We start from the raw sequence: 18,988 nt of genomic DNA, 5'->3' as shown, positions 1-18,988 counted from the left end.
TGTGAAATTCATACTTTTAAAACTTAAGCACAAATGTTTACAAGAAATGTTAATATAGTGAAGAAAAGAGAGAGACCTCCTGTAAAATGTGGGGGAAAAACAGCCAGTTTTTCTTATTAATGAATCAACTATTTGTCCTTATTCTTAGCCTTTAAACATAGCCTATAAATAAAAGCCAAAGTTGAACTTTAACTTTAGAAATAAAAATTGTTAGTTTTCTAAGACTATAACATTTTATAGACATGAGATTTTCAGAATATCACTGGAAATGACTGAAACACAAATACTCTCCTACTAAAGAAAGTCATACTCTTACTTGATCTTGAATAAAACGTATTCCATGTAGATATTACCTTGACAAAGAGAGGAAGTCTATTTTCTTTGAAGGCAAAAAAACTGAATATGTGATGCTGGCCACTCTTGGTTAAAGGCACCAAGTTGCCAAAACAATCGACATAGATGGGTTTTCCTTCCAAGACCTGTCAGGAACAGAGGAAAATAACAGAATATAATAGCTGCAATGATTACTTCTTTATATAAAAAAGCAGTAGTACTACTCAGCACATTAAAACCTACACACACCACTCGGTGACTTCCTGACATTTTGCCTCGCCTGTGACAAAGCGTGGACCAGCACCCCCTCTTCCTGCTCGTGATGGGAGCCTTCAAGTGCTTGGTGGCACTTAATGCCAATATTCTCATTTCTAACATTGTATCATGTTACCCTCCAAAACCAACATAGTTTTCGATCCTAAATTTAAATTTCTGATTGGGTAAGTTTTGCCAACACAGGGAGTCAGTTTCTCAGCTGTGATAACCAAAGGCCCACACTGATGAAAATGTCTGTTATAAATAAGATGAAACACTGCAGGAAAGCCCCGAATAGCAAACGTCCTCCACCCAGGACTCTCACATTCACAGAAAGGTCATACTTCCTGACTGTTTCCTAACTACTAAAAATTAATAAGAATAGCCAGGAAAGATATAAACAGCTCAACTGTTACAGTCACTTATGTACTTTGTCATAAATCATACCTTTTTCCAAGATAATATTAAAGTATTTTACCTCCTCACATACACTGCGACTAGCCCAACAGGACAGGTCTAAATTGGCTAAAAAAAAGGCTGATTCTGGACCTTCACCTTCTAACAGATCAAGATATGGACCGGTCTTATTTTATTTATGGCTCTATTTACTAAACACTGCCGTCACGATCACCCGTTAACAAAGGCGTGAACAGCACGTGCCAACCTCAGCTGTGCTGCAAGCACGCACCTCCACATCCCGGCTTCTGGCCACCTCCGCGAAGTTTTCTTGCTGTTCCAGCGTCTTGTCCACCTTATCATCGGTCATGCAGAAGCACCTCAGCCTGGCCTCGATGGGGTCGTGTGACTTGGCGAACACTACAAACTTGGCCATGTACGGTACACATATGATTTCTCTATAAACTTGTGATGCAAATGCAACGGACTCCTGGATTTGCCGACAGTCTATCAGCCAGAACCTGTAAAATTAAGGGCGGCTCTCTAAGATTTAAAGTACACCAGGCGAGAAAAAACAGTTCCTTTGATGTGGTCAAAACAGTCATTAAAGGCTTCTGGTAAAAAGAAGGGAGACAGGGAGACAGGGAGACAGGGAGAGAAAGGGAAGGGAGAGGCGGACGGGAGAGGCGGGGGCAGGCGTGGGGGGGGGGCGACGAGCAGCACGCGGCGCGGGCGGAAGACCCCGTGGGGAAGACCAGCCACCAAACACCGCCTGCCGCGTTCCTCCGTGGACACGCTTCTGGGTGTCCGGACCCCCGGACGCCCCCGCGTGGCTGCGTGTCCTCCCGCGGCAGAGGCCCGTCCCGGATGCATGAGTGGCAGCTCTCGGAGGACTCCCCCTCTTCCTCGATGGCCCCCCCGTCTTCCCTTCACTCCCTGAAACGCTTTTCAAAAAAATCCGCCCCGCTTTCCCTCATCTCATCGTTCCTTTCCAGCGATCTCTCTAGACTCGAATGTCGGATCCATCCAACTATTTTTAAAAATCCGCTTTTGCTCCAGAACCTGTGAATATCGTGGAACAGAAGCCCTAGGAGAAATGACTGGCTTTGTGGCTAGTTTGTGATTTCCGGCCTCGCCGAGCCTGTGACAGTGCTCGGCGGCGGCTTCTCCGCCAGCATCATGTTGCTGGGTGGAGGGACGTTTGCTAAGAAGCCCTTACGACACTCCCGGCCCCCTCGTCTCAGGTCCTAGGAAGGAGGACTCCCTCCCCCGAGAGAGTCGAGGCCACCGAGGGACGCTGTCTGTTTGCTGTTTATACTCCCGCAGAGGTTTATTCCGTTGCCACTTGCTCTGAAATCTCTCTCCTCACCCATGACCAACCTCCTTCTCTGGACCCACTTTCCATAATTTTTCAACATTCCTGAGACTTCCTCCTCCTCCTAGCCTCTCTTTTCAAGTTCCTAATTGAGCTCTCTCTCTATTTTATTGGCTTTGGTAAAATATATGTAGCATGGAATGTACCATTTTAACCGTTTAAAGTGCACAACTCAATGGCATTAAGCGCTTTTACAGTCGTGTGCAGCCATCACCACTATCCATCTCCAGAACCTTTTCATCATCCCAAACAGAAGCAGTGGCGTCCAATCCACGCCCCCCACCCCCACTCCCCAGCCCCCGGCGACCTCCACTTCCTGCCTCTGTGAACCTGCTCACTCTCGGAACCTCGCACAAGTGAACGAGGTGACGTTTGCCCTTCGCGTGAGGCTGCTTCACGCAGCACGGCATTCTCAAGGTTCGGCGTTGTTCCTGGCCCGGGGAGGCGCTCGCTATCACCCTCCTCTTCATTCTGACTCGACTGCATTTCATTCCCTGTCTCTTCCGGTGCCGAGAGATCAGCCGCTACTGCAGTGACACGGCCTCGGGGTCCCGGCTCGGCCGCCGACCTGCGGCACCAGCCCCGGGCCCCGGCATCCCGTCTCCGCATCTCCGCTCCCACGCTCCTCCATCCCACCCCCAGGGGCGCACCCCCTGACTCCCCTCGCGCGCAGATGGACCTCGGCCCGCAGGGAACCCGGCCCCTCCCCGCCTCCTCGCCCCGCACCGCTCCTGAGCTGTGCGTGCATTTCCACCTCCTCGGCCAGTGTCAGCTTCGTCATCTGTAACGTGGACACAATTCCTCTTGCCCTAGTTAGGTCGCAAAGTCGCCGTAACAAAATTAAATGGAGAAGAGCTTAGCGATCCGTGATTACTCCACTTGTTAACTCACAATAAACTGAGTTGCTTTGTGCACATAAAATAAGCCTAGATGCTGTCGGCGGTCTGAAGATGCGTGACGCACGAAGGGGTAACGTGTAGATGGGTCGCGATGCACAGGTCGCGGGGCCCGCAAACCAGTGGCGCAAACCGCAGCTTGGGGTTTTGTTGCCCGGGCCGCGTGCTGGATGTGCGTCGCCCCCAAGGCCTCCGGGACCTGAAGCGTCGGCAGTCCCGGTGAGGGCCGCCCTGGCGAGGCCGATGGCCAATTACTTCCCTCCAGGCTGATCTGACCGGCTGGACTTTGTTACTGTACCATCGCAATCACATTTGCTGGCCGGTCGGATTTCAAATATCTAAGTACACACGGACCACATTTAAAATCAAACCCCAAAGTTCACTTTCGAAGAAAGTAAGAGAGGAAACAGAGACGCGGTGGGCAGTCCCTGGCGGCAGCGCGTACCTGGGGCCGCAGAGCGTACCTGGCGGACACGTTGGTCGTGAAGGAAACGCATTCGCTGACAAACGTCAGCGGTGTCGTTCCTGTGATGTCCTCCCACTGGGCAGGGGTGGTTCCACCTGAAACGATGCGATTGTTGACAAAAGTTAGACAAAACTCCGGAACCTGGATTACGAGATAAAGGCTGTGGTTCTGGCTGTGCTCGCCAGCATCGCCCATCTGTCTGACATTCTGAGGCTTTCGTGGTAACCGCTAGGCTCTGAAGCCTGGCATTTGCACTGAACGGAGCTGACGATTTGAACAGATCCTCTGACCCAGTAAGGAGCGGAATGCTTTGTTAAAATCACGAAAAATCTACGTATTTTGTTCCTGAACTTCATATTTTACACGATTATTTTCATGAAATAAAACTGTCTCTCAATTTGCAATTAAAAGTTGACTGAAAAAAGTGCTTGGAAAATATTAAGAGTTCAATGAACACTGCAGGCAAATGGACAAATGGACCGATGCTCGAGGTGAGCCCCTGTGGGTGGGAACGCCCCTAGGGAGGCCAGCGCCCACTTCCCTTCCCACCGGGCAGAGGTGAGGTAAAGCGGTCTCCGCGCACTGCAGGGGGAAACGGACTTAAGGTGAAGAAAAACTATGGCTAGAGTTTCTCAGAGAAGAGGTGCGTTATCAGGGAAAGTCGCGGACACACATTCTAGCAGCCTCCAAGTGACACAAACATCCAAATACCCAGGTCGACATAGTTTCAAATTAACAAATACATCTAAGAAATGCTTCGGTACAAACACATCTGCGGACTCAGGGCGGGAAGGACGAGGCGAGACGGCGTCTAGGCCCCCGCGGCACCTGCACTGGACCATGACGAGGACAGGCTGTGCCTGCACGTTTTCGACTGTGTGTCACTTTCACGCCTTTATGCTGCATGTGACAGAAAGGTTAATTGTATACACGTGGACTCAAAAGTTTTGGGAAGACACCCAGGAATGCTAAGTCATAACCAGAAATGAGTGACCGAGAGAGATCACGAGTGAAGCACACGCACCCCCACGCTCATGTTAGCCCATGTATTTGAAAGTCTCGCATGTTATTAAACTTACAGGGTAAAGTCTCAATGGTTTGGATCGTAAGTACAGAAAAAACATTCATGAGAAAGGAGAATAAAGAGAGAACAAAATAAGGGTGACCGTGCCTGCCAATCTGAAGGAGAAGTTTGGAGGAGTGCGCGAATGAGCGGGGCGGCCGTCGCCCCTACTGGGAACAGCGCGAGTGTCACGGGCCCCGCTGCGCAGGGGGCTGCCTCGCCCGCCACCCGCGGCTGGGCACACAGCCAGTGCTCCGGGAGCCTGGTAGTGGACTCAGCTATTACCACCTCCAACTGAACAGACCCAAATCCATTATTCATTAAAAACCTTTGCTTTGTTTTCCCAGAGTTATTTCAACAGATCGATGGCCAAGACATAACAAATTCCTAGACAGAAAAGTGAGGTTTGAACTCTTGGGTTAATTACTCAAGAGGAGGCTTTTTCCATAGACATCAGATGACGTCTTCAGTGGAGGCCCAGAGGTACATGGGCCTGGCTTCAAAGCCCCGTTCTGCAAACACTTACATTAAACCGTCAGCTAGTCATAGAACCCTCCCAGCCGTGGTTTCCCTTCAGGAATGGGGTAAAGCCTCCTCGCGGGGCGCCCGCGAGATCAAAGTGACAGTGTGCACACGGCCTCCCAGCTGGCACGCCGCCTCTATCTGTACGTGCCAGTTCGTGTCTTTTAACCCTTGGGGCCCTTGTCAGCTAGGGCGCTTTGCCGAACCGACAAGGGTAACAGAGCAGGCGTCTCCTGACGGGTTCGCAGGACCTAAGCTTCCTTCAGAACCCTCTGCTCGCGCCCTCACGCGACTCACCGGTTATGCTGCACAGCAGTCTCAGGGTTGGTGCGTCTCCCCCAAAGCCATTCAGCGTGACGTCACTTGCAGCTTTGGGGACGGGGATGGTCATGGTGATTGGTTTGTGGAATTTCCGTCTTCTAGGTTCCAAAGTGACTATGGGGCTGAAGGTCGCTTTGCTGCCAAGGACCTTCCTGACCAGCTCGCTGTGCGTGGGCTGAGCCTGTGCGGAGAACAGTCATGGTCAGCTGCCTGCTTTGCGTCTCCCCAGCCAGTCCTGGGGCTTCCCGAGCGGACCTGGGAGGTGGCACTGGCACCAGGCCCTCCCGTCAGGCTCTGCGAGACCCACACTCCAAACGCCCCTGCTCCCCAGCAGTGCCGACCCTGCCTCAGCCCGACCCCCACCGGACAGCCGGTCCCTCCCGGCCCGCCCGCCTGCGGCGTACCTGCAGGCCCACGCGGATCCGCTTGGTCAGCGCGCCCTCGGGGAACACCGCCTGCACCTGCGGCACGACCGTGCTGCTCAGCACACCGCCCTCGGGCCCGATCAGGTGGCTGTCCTGCTTGACGCGCGACACCACGGCGAAGTACTGCGGGAAGTCGCGCGTGACGATGCGGCAGATGCGCTTCCGGTCCAGGTCCTCGGCGCTGTCCAGCACTGCGGGCGACACGGGCGACCTCGCACCTGCTGGCCCCGCAGGCCCCGCCCACACACAAGGCCGCCCCTCCGGTTTCAGCACCGACAGGGGAAGCAAGGCTATCCTAGACCGCCGATGCCTGGGGCCCTAGGACCCCGGCTCCGGTCTGAGCTGCTCTGCGGGACAGCGCTTTCCCTGCCGAAGCAAGCAGCATCTGGGTGCAGACGCGGCGTTTCCCCGCAGCCTGGGGAAGGCGGCTCCAGGGCAAAGCTGCAGCAGAATCAACCTGCTCGGTCCTTGGTTCATGACATGGACAGCAAATAGCTCACAGATGCCTTTTCTTTGTGGATCCCAAAGTTAGCTCAGAAATTAGTTATGGTGGTTTTTAGGAGTGCTGGGACCCTTTCCGTTCTCAAGGGCATAGTGCAGGCACGAAACCTGTCTTGCGAGGGTAAGGATGTGTTCGTGTGTTTACTCCAGAGGGTGACTGTGTCTCAGTCACTGTGGATATAAAAACGAGCAGAGGTGACGAAGTCAGGGTTTCGGTAACGCTCCAAAAGCTCTAATTTGCCACACATTCCTTTAATATCAGGAGGCTGAGATCGTGGGCTTTTTATAAGTTGTTAGTGCAGATATACAATGCAACACAAAAAAATTCAGACTGCTTTAGAAAGTAGAAAGTTTGAAATAAGTGGATCACCAAATTCTAAGGGATTATGGGAAGTTGCTCATTTTCAGAAATCACTTACAACTCACTACTGAGACAGAAGGGCAACTAGGTCCTCTGGCCAGAGCGGACGTCCCGGGCCCTGACCGCGGACGGCGACGCCGGGCACGCTGGCCGACACCGCGCGCATGGCACAGGGGCGCACTTCCAGCACAGCGCACCCAAGGCGCGCAGGGCGACCCCTCCCGAACGAGCTCCCCACACGTGTAGAGAGCTGCCGGGGGTGCCCATCCAGGGACAAGACACCCACGCGCACAGCAGGGTCAGCAGCCGGTCGAGCTCAATGGGGGCAACACATGTGGTTCCGTGAAGGAGCCGCAGCTACATGTAGCCTGGATGAGATGGCCTCGGCCTTTCCCGCCCTGCTCGGGAGAAAACGACCCACGATTTATCTCCTGCGGGCCCCTTGGAGGAGTAGGCCCAGCCCCTCACCTCGCTGAGGCTGAGCGGGCTGCAGAGAGCGTTAAGGCAGCTGCCGTGAGGGTCCATCCATGACCTGGGAGCACAGCCGATGGGGCCGATGGGTGTCCTGCCAGCAGCAGGGTTCGCTGTGCCCTTGGCACTCAGAGTACTGGCCTGACTGCGTAGTCACCAAAGGGGGAACTCGTCTCCTGCTCTGCGCCCTGGGGCTGTGTCTCTGTGATCATAAGGGGCCCAAGATGACCCACACCCTCTGCCTGAGTGGAGTCATTTCGACCCGTGGCTGGGCAGGCCTGGGACGGAGCGAGCACAGCCCCATGGGTCCCTCGGCTCCGCACGTGCATGCAGCTCACGCTGGGTAACCCCCTCTTCCAACTGTGCGCACGAATCTGAGTGAACGTAATGGTTCTGTCTCCTTAATGACAGAAAAGGAAAAGAAACCTTATTCTACGGTGCACTAGTTACAGGTAAATGCAAGTTGTCCAGTAGCGCTCAGCACTTTTTTCAGTGTCCTGAACATCCCAACGTTCGAGTTAGGCATTTTTAACCCTTTTCCCCATTTGCCTCGAGAATACTCGCGGCGCGTGCAGCTGCTGCGTTTACCCGGAGATAACTTGCGGATCGGAGCCCTGGCCTCACCCCCAAAGTTTGCCACGAAACAGCCGCTTTTGTTATTATTTTTGCATCGCTCTAGCATATGGCTAGTCTCTGGAATGAAACGGCATGATTCTACTTATGGCGTTGTTTTTAGTAGACGAGTTGCTAAAAATGTCAAATCCTACAAAACGTTGCATTCCTATGCGTGATGTTAAATGAATGCTGGCAGCGAGCTGCACTTTTTTTCCTAAGCAGGAGAAAGGCTAAAAGTCATGGCGCTCTTGTCCAGCGCCAGTTCAGCTGGCCGTGGAACAACAGCACCCTTCCGTCTGGCGCGTCAAGCCCGAAGCGTTTTACAGTGCAGTGGGAACGTGCTGCTGTCCCCTTATCACGCTGAGATGTTGCCACTTAATGGATTTGGACTCTGGTTTCCTGAACGTAACAGCAGAAGGGAGCCCAGGCAGAGGGAACGTTCTGGAACACCTGCCGTGGCCGAGCGACGCGCGCGCGCAGCCCCGCTGCCCCGGCGCGAGGAGGACGCGCCCCCGCCCGGCGCCCCTGGCCCCGCCGGTGCGCACCTTCGTCCACGCCGTTGAGGACCTCGTTCAGCTCGCCCTCGGAGCAGTCGCACAGGTGCTCCCTCCAGCCGTCCCCGCTCTCGCTGCGCAGCACCACCAGCTCCCGCTCCTTCCCCCGCAGCGCCGCGAAGTGCGGGATCTCCACGATCACGGGCCTGGCACGGCAAGGCACAGCGCTGAGCGTGGGCGGGCGCAGCCGGCCGCGACACCAGCTCCTTGACTGCCGCACAGTGACCTGGGACTCTCCTCTGGGGACAGGGACAGAGCGGGCCGCCCTCCGAAGCCCGTCGGCTGGGGGACAGTGGCACAGCACCTCGGGGCACTGGTCCTCAGGGACATGCCGCTCCCTCAAGCCCCCTGGTATTTCCCTGGGAGTGCATGTGGCATTCTGGAACTTCTCCTTTGATAAACGTAACATGACACATTTAACCAAAAGAAATGTGCATGCATGTCTGCGACATGGGCCAGTCTCCTAAGGCGTGTTTCTACGAGGTGCAAAATGACAAAATGGTATAAGAAGAACATGGCCCATACGCTGTGCAGTTTGGGGTGCCGTGAACGAGGGGGCGTCACAGAGCTGACGACTGGGGGACTAGAGCGCCGTGCCCCCGTGGTCCGCTCAGACGCCCCTCGTTCAGGGAGGTGACAGGCATGCGCGCCGGGCGGCAGCCCCGCCATGCCCGCCGGACTCGCCCAGAGCATGCACCGCCCTGCTGGGCTCGGCTCACACTCACTCTCGAGTTCACGGAGGCTTTTCATGTTTCAGCCCCGGTTACTTTGATACGGACCCCAAATTGATCATGACAACACTGTAACTAGCACAGAATACAACTAGGCAGGTCTCATGCTTTAAACAAAAATGAAGGTCACAGCACTTTAAGGGAAAAGATATAAAAACATCACTCAAAAACAAAGGTCACATAGCACAAGGGTCAGAAATGGCCCACTAAAGACAGGGTATACGGAGTTTAAATCATAGAGGGACATGTCATGGGCACGATGACAAAAAGAGAAATCAAAGTGCAGAAGGAGAAGAATGGGGGCCAGCAGCCATCAATTTGTGTAAGTCACTCCTACCCAAGGAATTTGGTTCCAGGAGGCCCCAGCTGAAGGATGCGGCTGACCAAGCTCTCTCCCTCATTAAGTGGGGGAGGGGCCGTTGGCAGGTGAAGTTTACTGAGTACATCCAAAGCAGCAGTGAAAGAAAGAACACAAGTGAGCTTCAGGTGTGGTTTCCACTGGACCCCAGTGCCACCCGCTGGCCAACGGGTGCAGTGTGGTTGGGTTCTGGCCCCTCCACTGGTCACAGAGAGCAAAGAGCCGAGACCCGGAGCACTGGGTGGAGGAGCGGGGGGAGGGAGCACGTGGGGTCGGACCTGTCTCTAGCTAGGTCCCCGCCAGGGCGCGCGCCGCAGAGGAGGACATGTGCTCCCCGGGAAAGACAGGGCCGTCGGGAATATAATGAAAACTCCGACATGGCACGGAGGCCAGGCGTTTCCATGGATATTCCCCACCGGTCTGACGGTGTTCAGGATGCCTGCACGACCAGGCAGGAGGGAGGGAAGACGGCCTGGGACAGACTGGGACAGGAGCCTTGGGTGGGAGCCGTGTGGCATTCTCCGATGCCACCCAGAACTCCACGGCTCCTCCTCAGCCTCTGGTCTGAGGGAGGACACACGAGGCGCTTCCAGAACTGGACCTGCAGGCACGCCCCTCTCTAGGGCACACGTAATTTGCAGCAGCCTGTGAATAGTTTGCTCCAAATTACAGGCTGCAGAACGTCTCCCGAGTTCTAGAGCAAGAACCGCTCCCCCAGCCCCAACAAGCAAGACTACACAATCAGTACGGTTCTCTCTGTCTCTCAGCTCAAAGGCTGCGACAAGACTTAAATATAATTGATTTGTTTCAAAATGTTTGGAAACTTGTTCCCCTCCAAAATTTCATCCTTTTGTCAGATTTTAGCAGAAGCTATTCATTTCTTGGCATACTGAAATACCGCTAATACAATACAGCCGTACAAATAGAAGAAAGAAGAAATGCTAATTCCTGCCCAAGATTGCTAAAATGAGTATGGCAGAAGTTTGTCTTGATTTTGTCTTCTTCACGAAAACTGAGACTAAGTAGACTACAATTGCCGCTGTAAGTTTTAAGACTCATGGTAGCGATTTTGAGATCAGATTAAGTTTGCGGATAGTCTATAAAGCCACCGCCATTTTCCAAACTGAAGATGATGATTCTATTTCATAACTACGTGAGACTTTAAATTTGTTTGGAGGAAATTAGTATTTTTTCCTTATAACCTTACCACTTAAGTCTCAGAGGAACAAAATGATACCTACCATCAGCCACAGTGGAATTACTCACACTGCAGTCCAGCCACAGCTGTCCTCACACCCGAAGAGAAAGCAGCACCAAGCTGCATGCACTCACTCACGCCTTAAAACGAGAGGCGTGCCGTGGGGTCAGGCGCTGAGGTGCTGCCTCCGACTTTTAAGTCATCTCAGAGGGTGACGCCCCACCCCGAACAGCCAACGTGAGTCGCGGTTCCCACACCACCCAGCCGTGTCCCGGACAGGACGCGGCTCGCTGGCGCCCGGGCGGGAGGCGCATGGGGAACCCTTACCCGAGGAACTGAGCGCCGGAGGGCCCGACCTCGATCAGGCGGCTGGCCAGGCCTTCTCCTTCCACCATCGGGGGCATCGTCGCCAGTCGGTGGCGCTTGACCAGGCGGCAGGTGACCCGGGTCGGGGCTGTGCACTTCCGAGGAGGGATGATGATGCGAAGCCCGTGGTGTCTGCACCCCCGCATGGCACCCCCGCGGGCATCCACCATGAAGCTCACCAGGAAACTGAAAGTCAGAGCGGAAGGTCAGACGTGTTTTTAAACCTCGCAGGCGATAAACAAGCCCTGTCAGGTTAGTTTTCTTCCACTATGCTTTGTTCCCAAGAGATCCTATTTTATAAGCACAGAAGCAAAACATTTGTCCGTGAAAGTTGTTTTACTTTATACTGATGTCTTTATTTCTGTTTTGTTTCTGTTGATTTTGTACTGTTTTTATCTCTAACTTGAGATTTCTGCTCATTTTTATTGATAATGGCGATGATGTATATAAACTGTAAAGATATAACCTACTGACTTAATAAGGGGAATGAAATTATATAAAAATCATGGAGAGCCTTTTTTTGTTATAATTGCAGACTTTGGCTTCCTTTTATGTGTCCAAAGAAAACCCCCCCCCCCACTGAAGTAACGTGAAGACAGAGCAGAGCAGAGACCGAATAGCGCTTGTTCTAAGTTAACTTGACTCTCCAGAATCACATGCGTCCAGCTCATTTTAACATAATTCTATGACTTAAAAAGATGCACAGGCCTCTCTCAAGATCACGCCCATGTCTGTGCCTCCTACTCCGTCATCTTACTCAAAAGGCAGCGTGCCAGCTGATCACATTCTAAAGAAACAGAAAAAGCACAAAATCAACTGTTTTGGATACAGCCAATTTACTGGTTGAAATGTGCTTTTTCACTCCGGAAGTGAACCCCTTCCGCCATCCCATTCGCCACCACGCTGAGAAGTGGAACCCTGGGCTCAAGCCGAGAGGACATCGGTGCATTGTGACTGTCTCCGAGTTACAAGAAACCGAATGCAGAAAATCGCAGCTAATAGTGCAGAATGACAACGGCCTCGCGACCGCCGCCGCCCCACTCTGTGCCCAGCTGTCCGCGTGCACAAGCGAGCCGCGGTCTAGGCGGCCCGGCCTGCTCCGCGCCGAGAGAAAGGGCGCGCCTCGACTCTGACCTGCTTCCTCGGCCGCGGCCCCGCTGCTGCCTGCTCGGGGTTCTCATCACTTTCTCAGTCACGATGCCTATTACAGTCTTGGAGGCACTTTGACAAGGGGCACAAATCAAACCAGGCGATTCGACTGTTGTGCACACATGCACAAAGGCACAAACAGTGTATACCCCTACTCAACGACATTACTGACTTGCCCTATTTTTTTTTGCATTTCGTGAGATTGTTACACAAAGACGGAAAGAGGAAAGCAATATCTAGGTGTGTTCTGGGTCCACGTGTCACTGAGCCGGCACAGAGTAGGCGGACCGTCCACATACGGATAGTGCAGTGTGACGACGTCTAGAACGTCTGGAAGGCACATCATCTGAGTCGGTTAAGGGGCAGGAACACAACGCATTCGTTATTTTGACACAAGTGAAAAAAAAAATAGCTTAACACCCTCTTCCCGGCTGAACGAGAACTCAAGCATGCTGTTAAACAGAAATCCTGCTGCTCGGGGCCAAATGCACAGGAGGAGCCGAGCGCCTGCCTGGAGCACGTCATGCAGGCTGAGACCACGGGTGTCGCATGCAGGAGCCAGCCTGGACCCGCCCACTCACCCCGCTACACTGCCGCCCCGGCCGACCGAGGAGGGCGGCCAGCTCGGCGCCGAGGGCGGTGCTCCTGGTCTCTCTCAAACACAATGAGAAAATGCTGGCTGCTTTCTTCTTACTAGTCTTGTGCCTTTAAGCATACATGCTTAAAAAATTGTTTCTGTATTTTTTTAAAAAATGTACTATTGCTCAAGAGAATGGAAGAACTGGTGATGTGATACTTCTAGACGAACATAAAAATCTCTTTCCTATTTTATCATTTTATTGATCATATTTATATTGTTATGAAAAGTAGAAAAACCTACTTAAGTTTCAACCAGCGCTGTTCCAAACTGACTGCAATATTTCTGACTTTCTCTACATTTTTGTCATCTTTGGATTACTACTGCCACCGGTGAGCAGACGGGGACTCAGACTCCTAAGGAACTGCTACAACGCAGCTGGCCTGACCTAACGCCGCCGCTCCGCAGAGCCGCCTGTGCCTCCCGCAGGCACCGAGGGGGCTGCGGCCCACGCTGCCGGCTGCGGCGGTCCGCGGTCCGCGGTCCCCTCCGTCTAGCCTGGCAGCGGCTGACACCCTGCAACGCAGCCTCGTCCGGGGAGCGTGCGGAGAATCTTCCAGAGGTGGGTTCCCTGACCAGTGACCTAAGTAGCCACACTCCTGGCTGGCACAAAGCTTAAGTGTGTGTTTGATTACGTCCTCTGATCTCGTGTCACTGAAGACCCCTTTTGAAATCCTCTTTTGTTCCCACTCCATACCTCACGGTTCCACGCTCCCTCTCCTAAGACATTTGTTACCCTCCTCCTAGTGCCCAGTGCCCTGTCAAGAACTGAGGACACAGAAAGTAAAGACGTAGCTGCTGCCGCCGTGGTGAGGCCCAGATGTCACCTGAGGGTCTCGCCAACAGAGTCGTTTACTTTCCTGGTGGCTGGGAAATGAATCACAGCCATGCACAGGAGCCGTGACGGGGACGGCAGCAGCTCCATTCTCCCTGCTTCCCGTGCTCACCCCGCCCTGGCACAACGCGGCTGGAGATGCCCGATGAAGAATCGCTGAGTACGTGAATGACCGGGAGAGGGAAAAGAGCGAGGTGTGAGGAAATGCACGTGTTTATGTCTAATAGAGAGAAGAGGCTGCAGGAGCAGATAATGTAATTATTGCATTTCTAGACAACCAACCCAGTCAGAACTCATTCAAATTACCACACTCAAGTAGTTGAGTTCAGAAAACAGCAAAAATTAGACTCCAATAATTGGAGAATGAACACTAAAAAAGCCGAATATGTAGAATTGTATACCAAAAGTCTTTTCTTCAAGTAAGATGGAGAGATCAATAATGACTCCGATTGTACCTAGGTGCTGACGAAAAATCTTTTTGATAAAAATGAGCATGCTAATTGGTTAACCTCAATAGTTTATAATAGAAAACTGGAAAAGCATTTGTACATTTTTATTAAAAAGGTCAAATTCTCAAAAGGGGTCACTATTTGGATAGGTAGACTTAGCATGCAGTTATTTTGTGATGTGTAAACGTTTCAAAAAGCCAAAAGCAGATTCTATGAGACCATTTGCTTTCTCTGTACCATAGGGAAAAGTGAGAGGTCCGCAGGCAGGGCCATGAGGGGGGTCAGCGCACGCGCTGGAGGGGATTAAATCGACCGGCTCCCTCGCGCTCTCAGGCTGCTGGCGTCGCAGCAGAGAAGGCCGGCACGTGGCTGGCGACCCAGGCGCCGCGGGACGCGCGCCAGGGAGCACGTGGCAGAGCGCACGGACCCCAAAATGCTCGCCCCCACCACGTGACCTCGCACATTGGAATAGCCTAAAATCAGAGTCGATGCAACACCTAAAAATGAAATGGAGAAACTAACATTTATCAAATACCTGAGGTGAACCGGGAAACTTGCTAGAGCATTTTAATAGGATGACAGAGTTTTTATTAGTTTATGAACTTCACTACTTAAATAAGCCATGAAACACATTACCGCAGAGCACACAGCGGTGCGGCAAGGCCCAGGCTCTCCGGGGTCTCTCGGACCCTCCATTCCACCTACCTCTCTGCGACTATTGCTATGACTCTGGGCCAAGTCACTTCATGCCCTTAGGGTTTCCGTTTTCTCAACCATGAACTGAGACCTTGGCTAAACTCTGGAGCGGCTTCTGGCGTTAAAATTCTGTGCACTGTTAACGAGGTGAGGAAGCCTACTGAAGTGCTCCGTTTCAGATGCTCTGGACGAGCTCCTACTCGGAAGACAAACTGCTATTGCTCAAGGACTGTGTATCGGTTCCGAACTGTGGTCAGGAAGCAGTTTTGCAGAGAATGCACTGCACGTGACACACGCCGCGCCGAACGCTGGCTTAGGACTGGACGGATAATACCACGCGACACGCCTGGCTTCAGGTGCACATCTTACCCTTCAGATGAAATTCGGCAACCATGCAAATCGGAAATTCTTACTGAAATTTTCTAAATTGTGAGCTACAGTGTTATCACAATTTAAAAATAAAAGCAAAAGCAACCCACCATTATTATGCGATGCCGTGCCTCCAGACAGGCACTCTGATTAGCTACATAGGTACATGCGTCAGAAGTGGCGGCAGAAAACAAGGATTTTGGTCTTTTGAGGAATACACCCTCCACCCCAAAGTTACCAGTTCTTAGGGTTACTTTCAATTCATCCAGGACGACGGGGTGGGGCGGGGAGGGGACTGCAGCATTCGGAGTTAGTCATCGGGTGAAAACAGGGGGAGGACAGCCAGCAGGGTGCTTCAGTGGCCCACGCGCACGGGACCCCCGGTTAGAGCGGCCTGGGCGAGAAAGGGAAACAGAGCGCCCTCCCTCTGCCCCCCGCAGCCCTTCCAAATCCCCACGTTCCAGGACCTGAAACACCGATCATGGTTCTGAAAAAAGTGGCTCGAATTTGTTAAATTCGCCAAGCCATTACTTATCATTTGCCACGTTCATATATAGAAACATATTTAGTGTGTGTTTCAGAAAAAGTGAAAGGCTGGATCCAAAATTTTCAAAATTCAAAAAATAAAATGTTCTTATTTGTGGACAATCTGCAGTATCACGGTGAATGGCGGTATAACAAAAGTGCTTTAATCAGAAGTGTGACAAGAACCTTCAAAAATAACTATTGAAATAACATAGTATAATGGAGATTTCTACAGCACTGACCAGAATTATTCTATAGCACAATTTCCAAAATATCAAAAAGGCTGCATTTAAAGCAGTACTAGCAAGGAAATGCACTATTAATAAACCTTAAGCCTTTGGTTCACCTAGAATACAGTTAAAAAAAAAACAACCTTGCTAAGTGATGCTCGAAATCAGAACCTTTAATATAACTTTCAAAAAGGTCTACCAATCTGCATAATTGCTGGGAATAAAAGCTCAGCTCTGTGCTGACAGCACTTCCTCTCACAAAAGAAGGTGAGAGCCAGAGACCGGGGACCAAGGCAGGCTTTGAGAGGCCCTTGCGAATTCTGATACAATCCCGCCTGACTTCTGATGAAATAAAAAGCCCCCACTTTCTCTTCGCCACAGAGAAAGCGGATCTCAGCAACGGCATGCGGGGGACATTGCAGCCCTCTGGGTGGCCACGCACGCTCACACTGAAGCACCCTGAGGAGGGCGTGTGCGGCAGGGACGGTGACGGGAGAGGAAGGGGCGCACGGTCAGAGAAGGGCTGATGCACAAGTTCACCTGCTGCTGTCACGGTCGAGACATGGAGAGGTGCGGCTGCAACAGAACAGAGACTTTAGCAAAGAGAAGGAATGGATAACACGAAATACACAGGAGGAAGTCGGAAGTGACTTTCAGCTGAAATACGCTGTTTACACATCAGTACAGTATTCACTGCAGAAGCTGCCGATACACATCAGATACAGCTCTACGCAAACTCCCAGAGAGGGGCAAGGTGTGGGCTGGGGGGGGGGGGGGCTCCCATTTAGGGCCCTGGGGACCTCCTAAAACCACTGGGCACCGACCTCCAGCCTTAGCAGCGCTGGCCGTGTGGGCACTGACAAGGTCTAAGTGTGCAAGAAACTACAAAACATCAGAGGCCACGATCATAAAAGTTACAGTCTTTGATTGATGGATAAGGTTCTGTCTCCAAAGCTTTTCATTCATACTTTGAATACTTTTAAAGTAACGATAATGCCCTTTGGGGCTACTACAGAGGAAATGCAGACAGAAAAGACACAATATAAAGAACAGCTTCCACAACAAACGGAAGCATAAAATATAAGGCAGGGTAGGTGCCCTGAATTATCTACTAGCTGGTAACGAAAAACTATGCGAACAAAGCCTCTGTGTCTTTGAAGACTTCTGTTCCCTGCTTCGGGGCTGCCGCCTCAGCCTCACGCCCGCCATTTGCACATGGTTCAGTTGTGTGACATACGAAAGGACACATGCCTAATGAACCAGAAATCCAACCTGGCAAAATAGTTGTTTTGCTACTTATAAAATAATTGTTTTCATCCAAAAGAATTTACTTCGTGTGCCTTTAAAAAAAACTAGGGTGTTTGAGATACGTAAACAACCCGATTAACTGCTGCAGGTAGTTAGATAAGTATTAATGCTGCCAAGTGGGAGACGAGCTTGACTTTCTTGAATTCCCAATCCCGCCTTCCTGTGTAAGCGGATATCTTCAGGTTTTAATAGACTTAATTTTTTAGAGTAGTTTCAGGTTCACACCCAAATTGTCTTCAGCATTTTTTTGTGAAAAAAAAAGTCCTTTAAAAAAAATCACTTTCTTATGGACTTCTAGTCACTTTAATATCTTATAGCATAACATGATAAATTACCATTTAATTGTTGGCTCATGACCATCATTGAAAAAAATCTTTAATTAAGGACCTTTGGAATAATATTTAAAATGAATCATGAAACTCGTCATCACGAAGAACTCTGCCTTCCACCTGCATGTTCGTCACGCACTACCGAGAAGGAGGACTGTCAGATTCAAGTTCTCACCCAAGGGTACGTGGGTGTGGTCCCGCCTGGGAGGCAGGAGGCAACTGCTGGTTAGACCGGGAATCGGGAATCGGTAACGCGACCCCTTAGAGAACAGCAGCGAAAACATTACTGTCCGCTCTCCTCGCGCCAGACATCGGCTGTGTCTACCGGGCAGCGGATGCTGTCGCCCGGGCTGCCTGGGCTCCGGCAGCCAGGGCCATGAGCCCTGACTGGGGACTAGAGCAGAGGCGAAAGACAATCCCTGATGCTGGTTGTTGGGAGAAGCCGCGTCTCCTATTAATCCCAAATCCCTTCATGGAATCTAACGGGACGTTAAACACAAAACTGTGGCATGTGCATTGAAAAGCTAACTTTATTACCTCCTCCCCCCAAATCAAAAATCATCTTTCCTAACATGCTGAGTGAATTCTGAAGTGGCTCAAGAATCTGATCAAATAAAAGGAACTCAATTCCTTGCAAAATATATAAAAATGACTACTTGGGAACCTGGTATATGATGAATAAAAGTGTGAGAAATCAGTGTTGCAGGATATGACATCGTGGGTACAGTGGCAGCAGGAAGCTTCCGGACACAACAGTGGGAGTCACTGTGTGTGCGGCGGGGACAGTCTGTCCTGTTGGAGTCATCTGGGGCATTGTGCTTGTCCAGACGCTGCAGCAGAGACGTCACCAGAAGACAGGGCCCCTGACACATACCACGCAGGGCAAAGGCAGCGCTGGCGGCTGCCGGACGCGGACGCGTTTTGCTTCTGACTTGGACTTGGTGACAGATTAGGAAGGTGTGTGGGGACTGCGTAAGCAATACGGACGTAATCTCCTGAGCACTATTCTTTCCAGGCAAAACGCGAATAATTCACGCAGTCCCCCGAAAGCTCCCCCAGGGGCTCCACGATGTGACGTTCATCTTCCAGATAAGGAAACTGAACCTCTGGCCCCCCATCACACGCACTGAGTGTCAGCGCCAGGATCCAGATCTGATCGGTCCACCTACAAAGATAACACCTCCCCCCCCCCCAATTCTCTCTCTCCCACAGACTATCCTCAGGTGGCATAGACGCATTTCTTACAGGCAGGGC

The 18,988-nt window shown here is 51.8% G+C and overlaps 1 protein-coding gene across 26 annotated transcripts in view; it reads right to left on the bottom strand.

The window, feature by feature from the left end:
* ANK2 (ankyrin 2) overlaps nt 1–18,988 on the bottom strand; it is a 167,208-nt gene that overhangs the window by 30,076 nt on the left and 118,144 nt on the right. For 10 of the 26 annotated variants that reach the window (XM_036233417.1, XM_036233399.1, XM_036233416.1 and 7 more), the window contains 7 exons: nt 11,169–11,393; nt 8,546–8,700; nt 6,032–6,243; nt 5,604–5,808; nt 3,720–3,816; nt 1,277–1,505; nt 354–479 (listed from right to left, as the gene is read on the bottom strand). In XM_036233417.1, the coding sequence (XP_036089310.1) occupies nt 354–479; nt 1,277–1,505; nt 3,720–3,816; nt 5,604–5,808; nt 6,032–6,243; nt 8,546–8,700; nt 11,169–11,393 (1,249 nt within the window). Of the gene's footprint in view, nt 1–353; nt 480–1,276; nt 1,506–3,719; nt 3,817–5,603; nt 5,809–6,031; nt 6,244–8,545; nt 8,701–9,622; nt 9,722–11,168; nt 11,394–16,637; nt 16,674–18,988 lie in introns of all 26 variants that reach the window. The other 16 variants (XM_036233406.1, XM_036233408.1, XM_036233396.1 and 13 more) reach the window with 3 other exon arrangements.

The sequence above is a fragment of the Rousettus aegyptiacus genome, unplaced genomic scaffold (genome assembly GCF_014176215.1).
Source record: "Rousettus aegyptiacus isolate mRouAeg1 unplaced genomic scaffold, mRouAeg1.p scaffold_m13_p_16, whole genome shotgun sequence".
In the NCBI taxonomy this organism is placed as follows: domain Eukaryota; kingdom Metazoa; phylum Chordata; class Mammalia; order Chiroptera; family Pteropodidae; genus Rousettus; species Rousettus aegyptiacus.
This window is presented reverse-complemented; position numbering and strand designations above follow the sequence as displayed.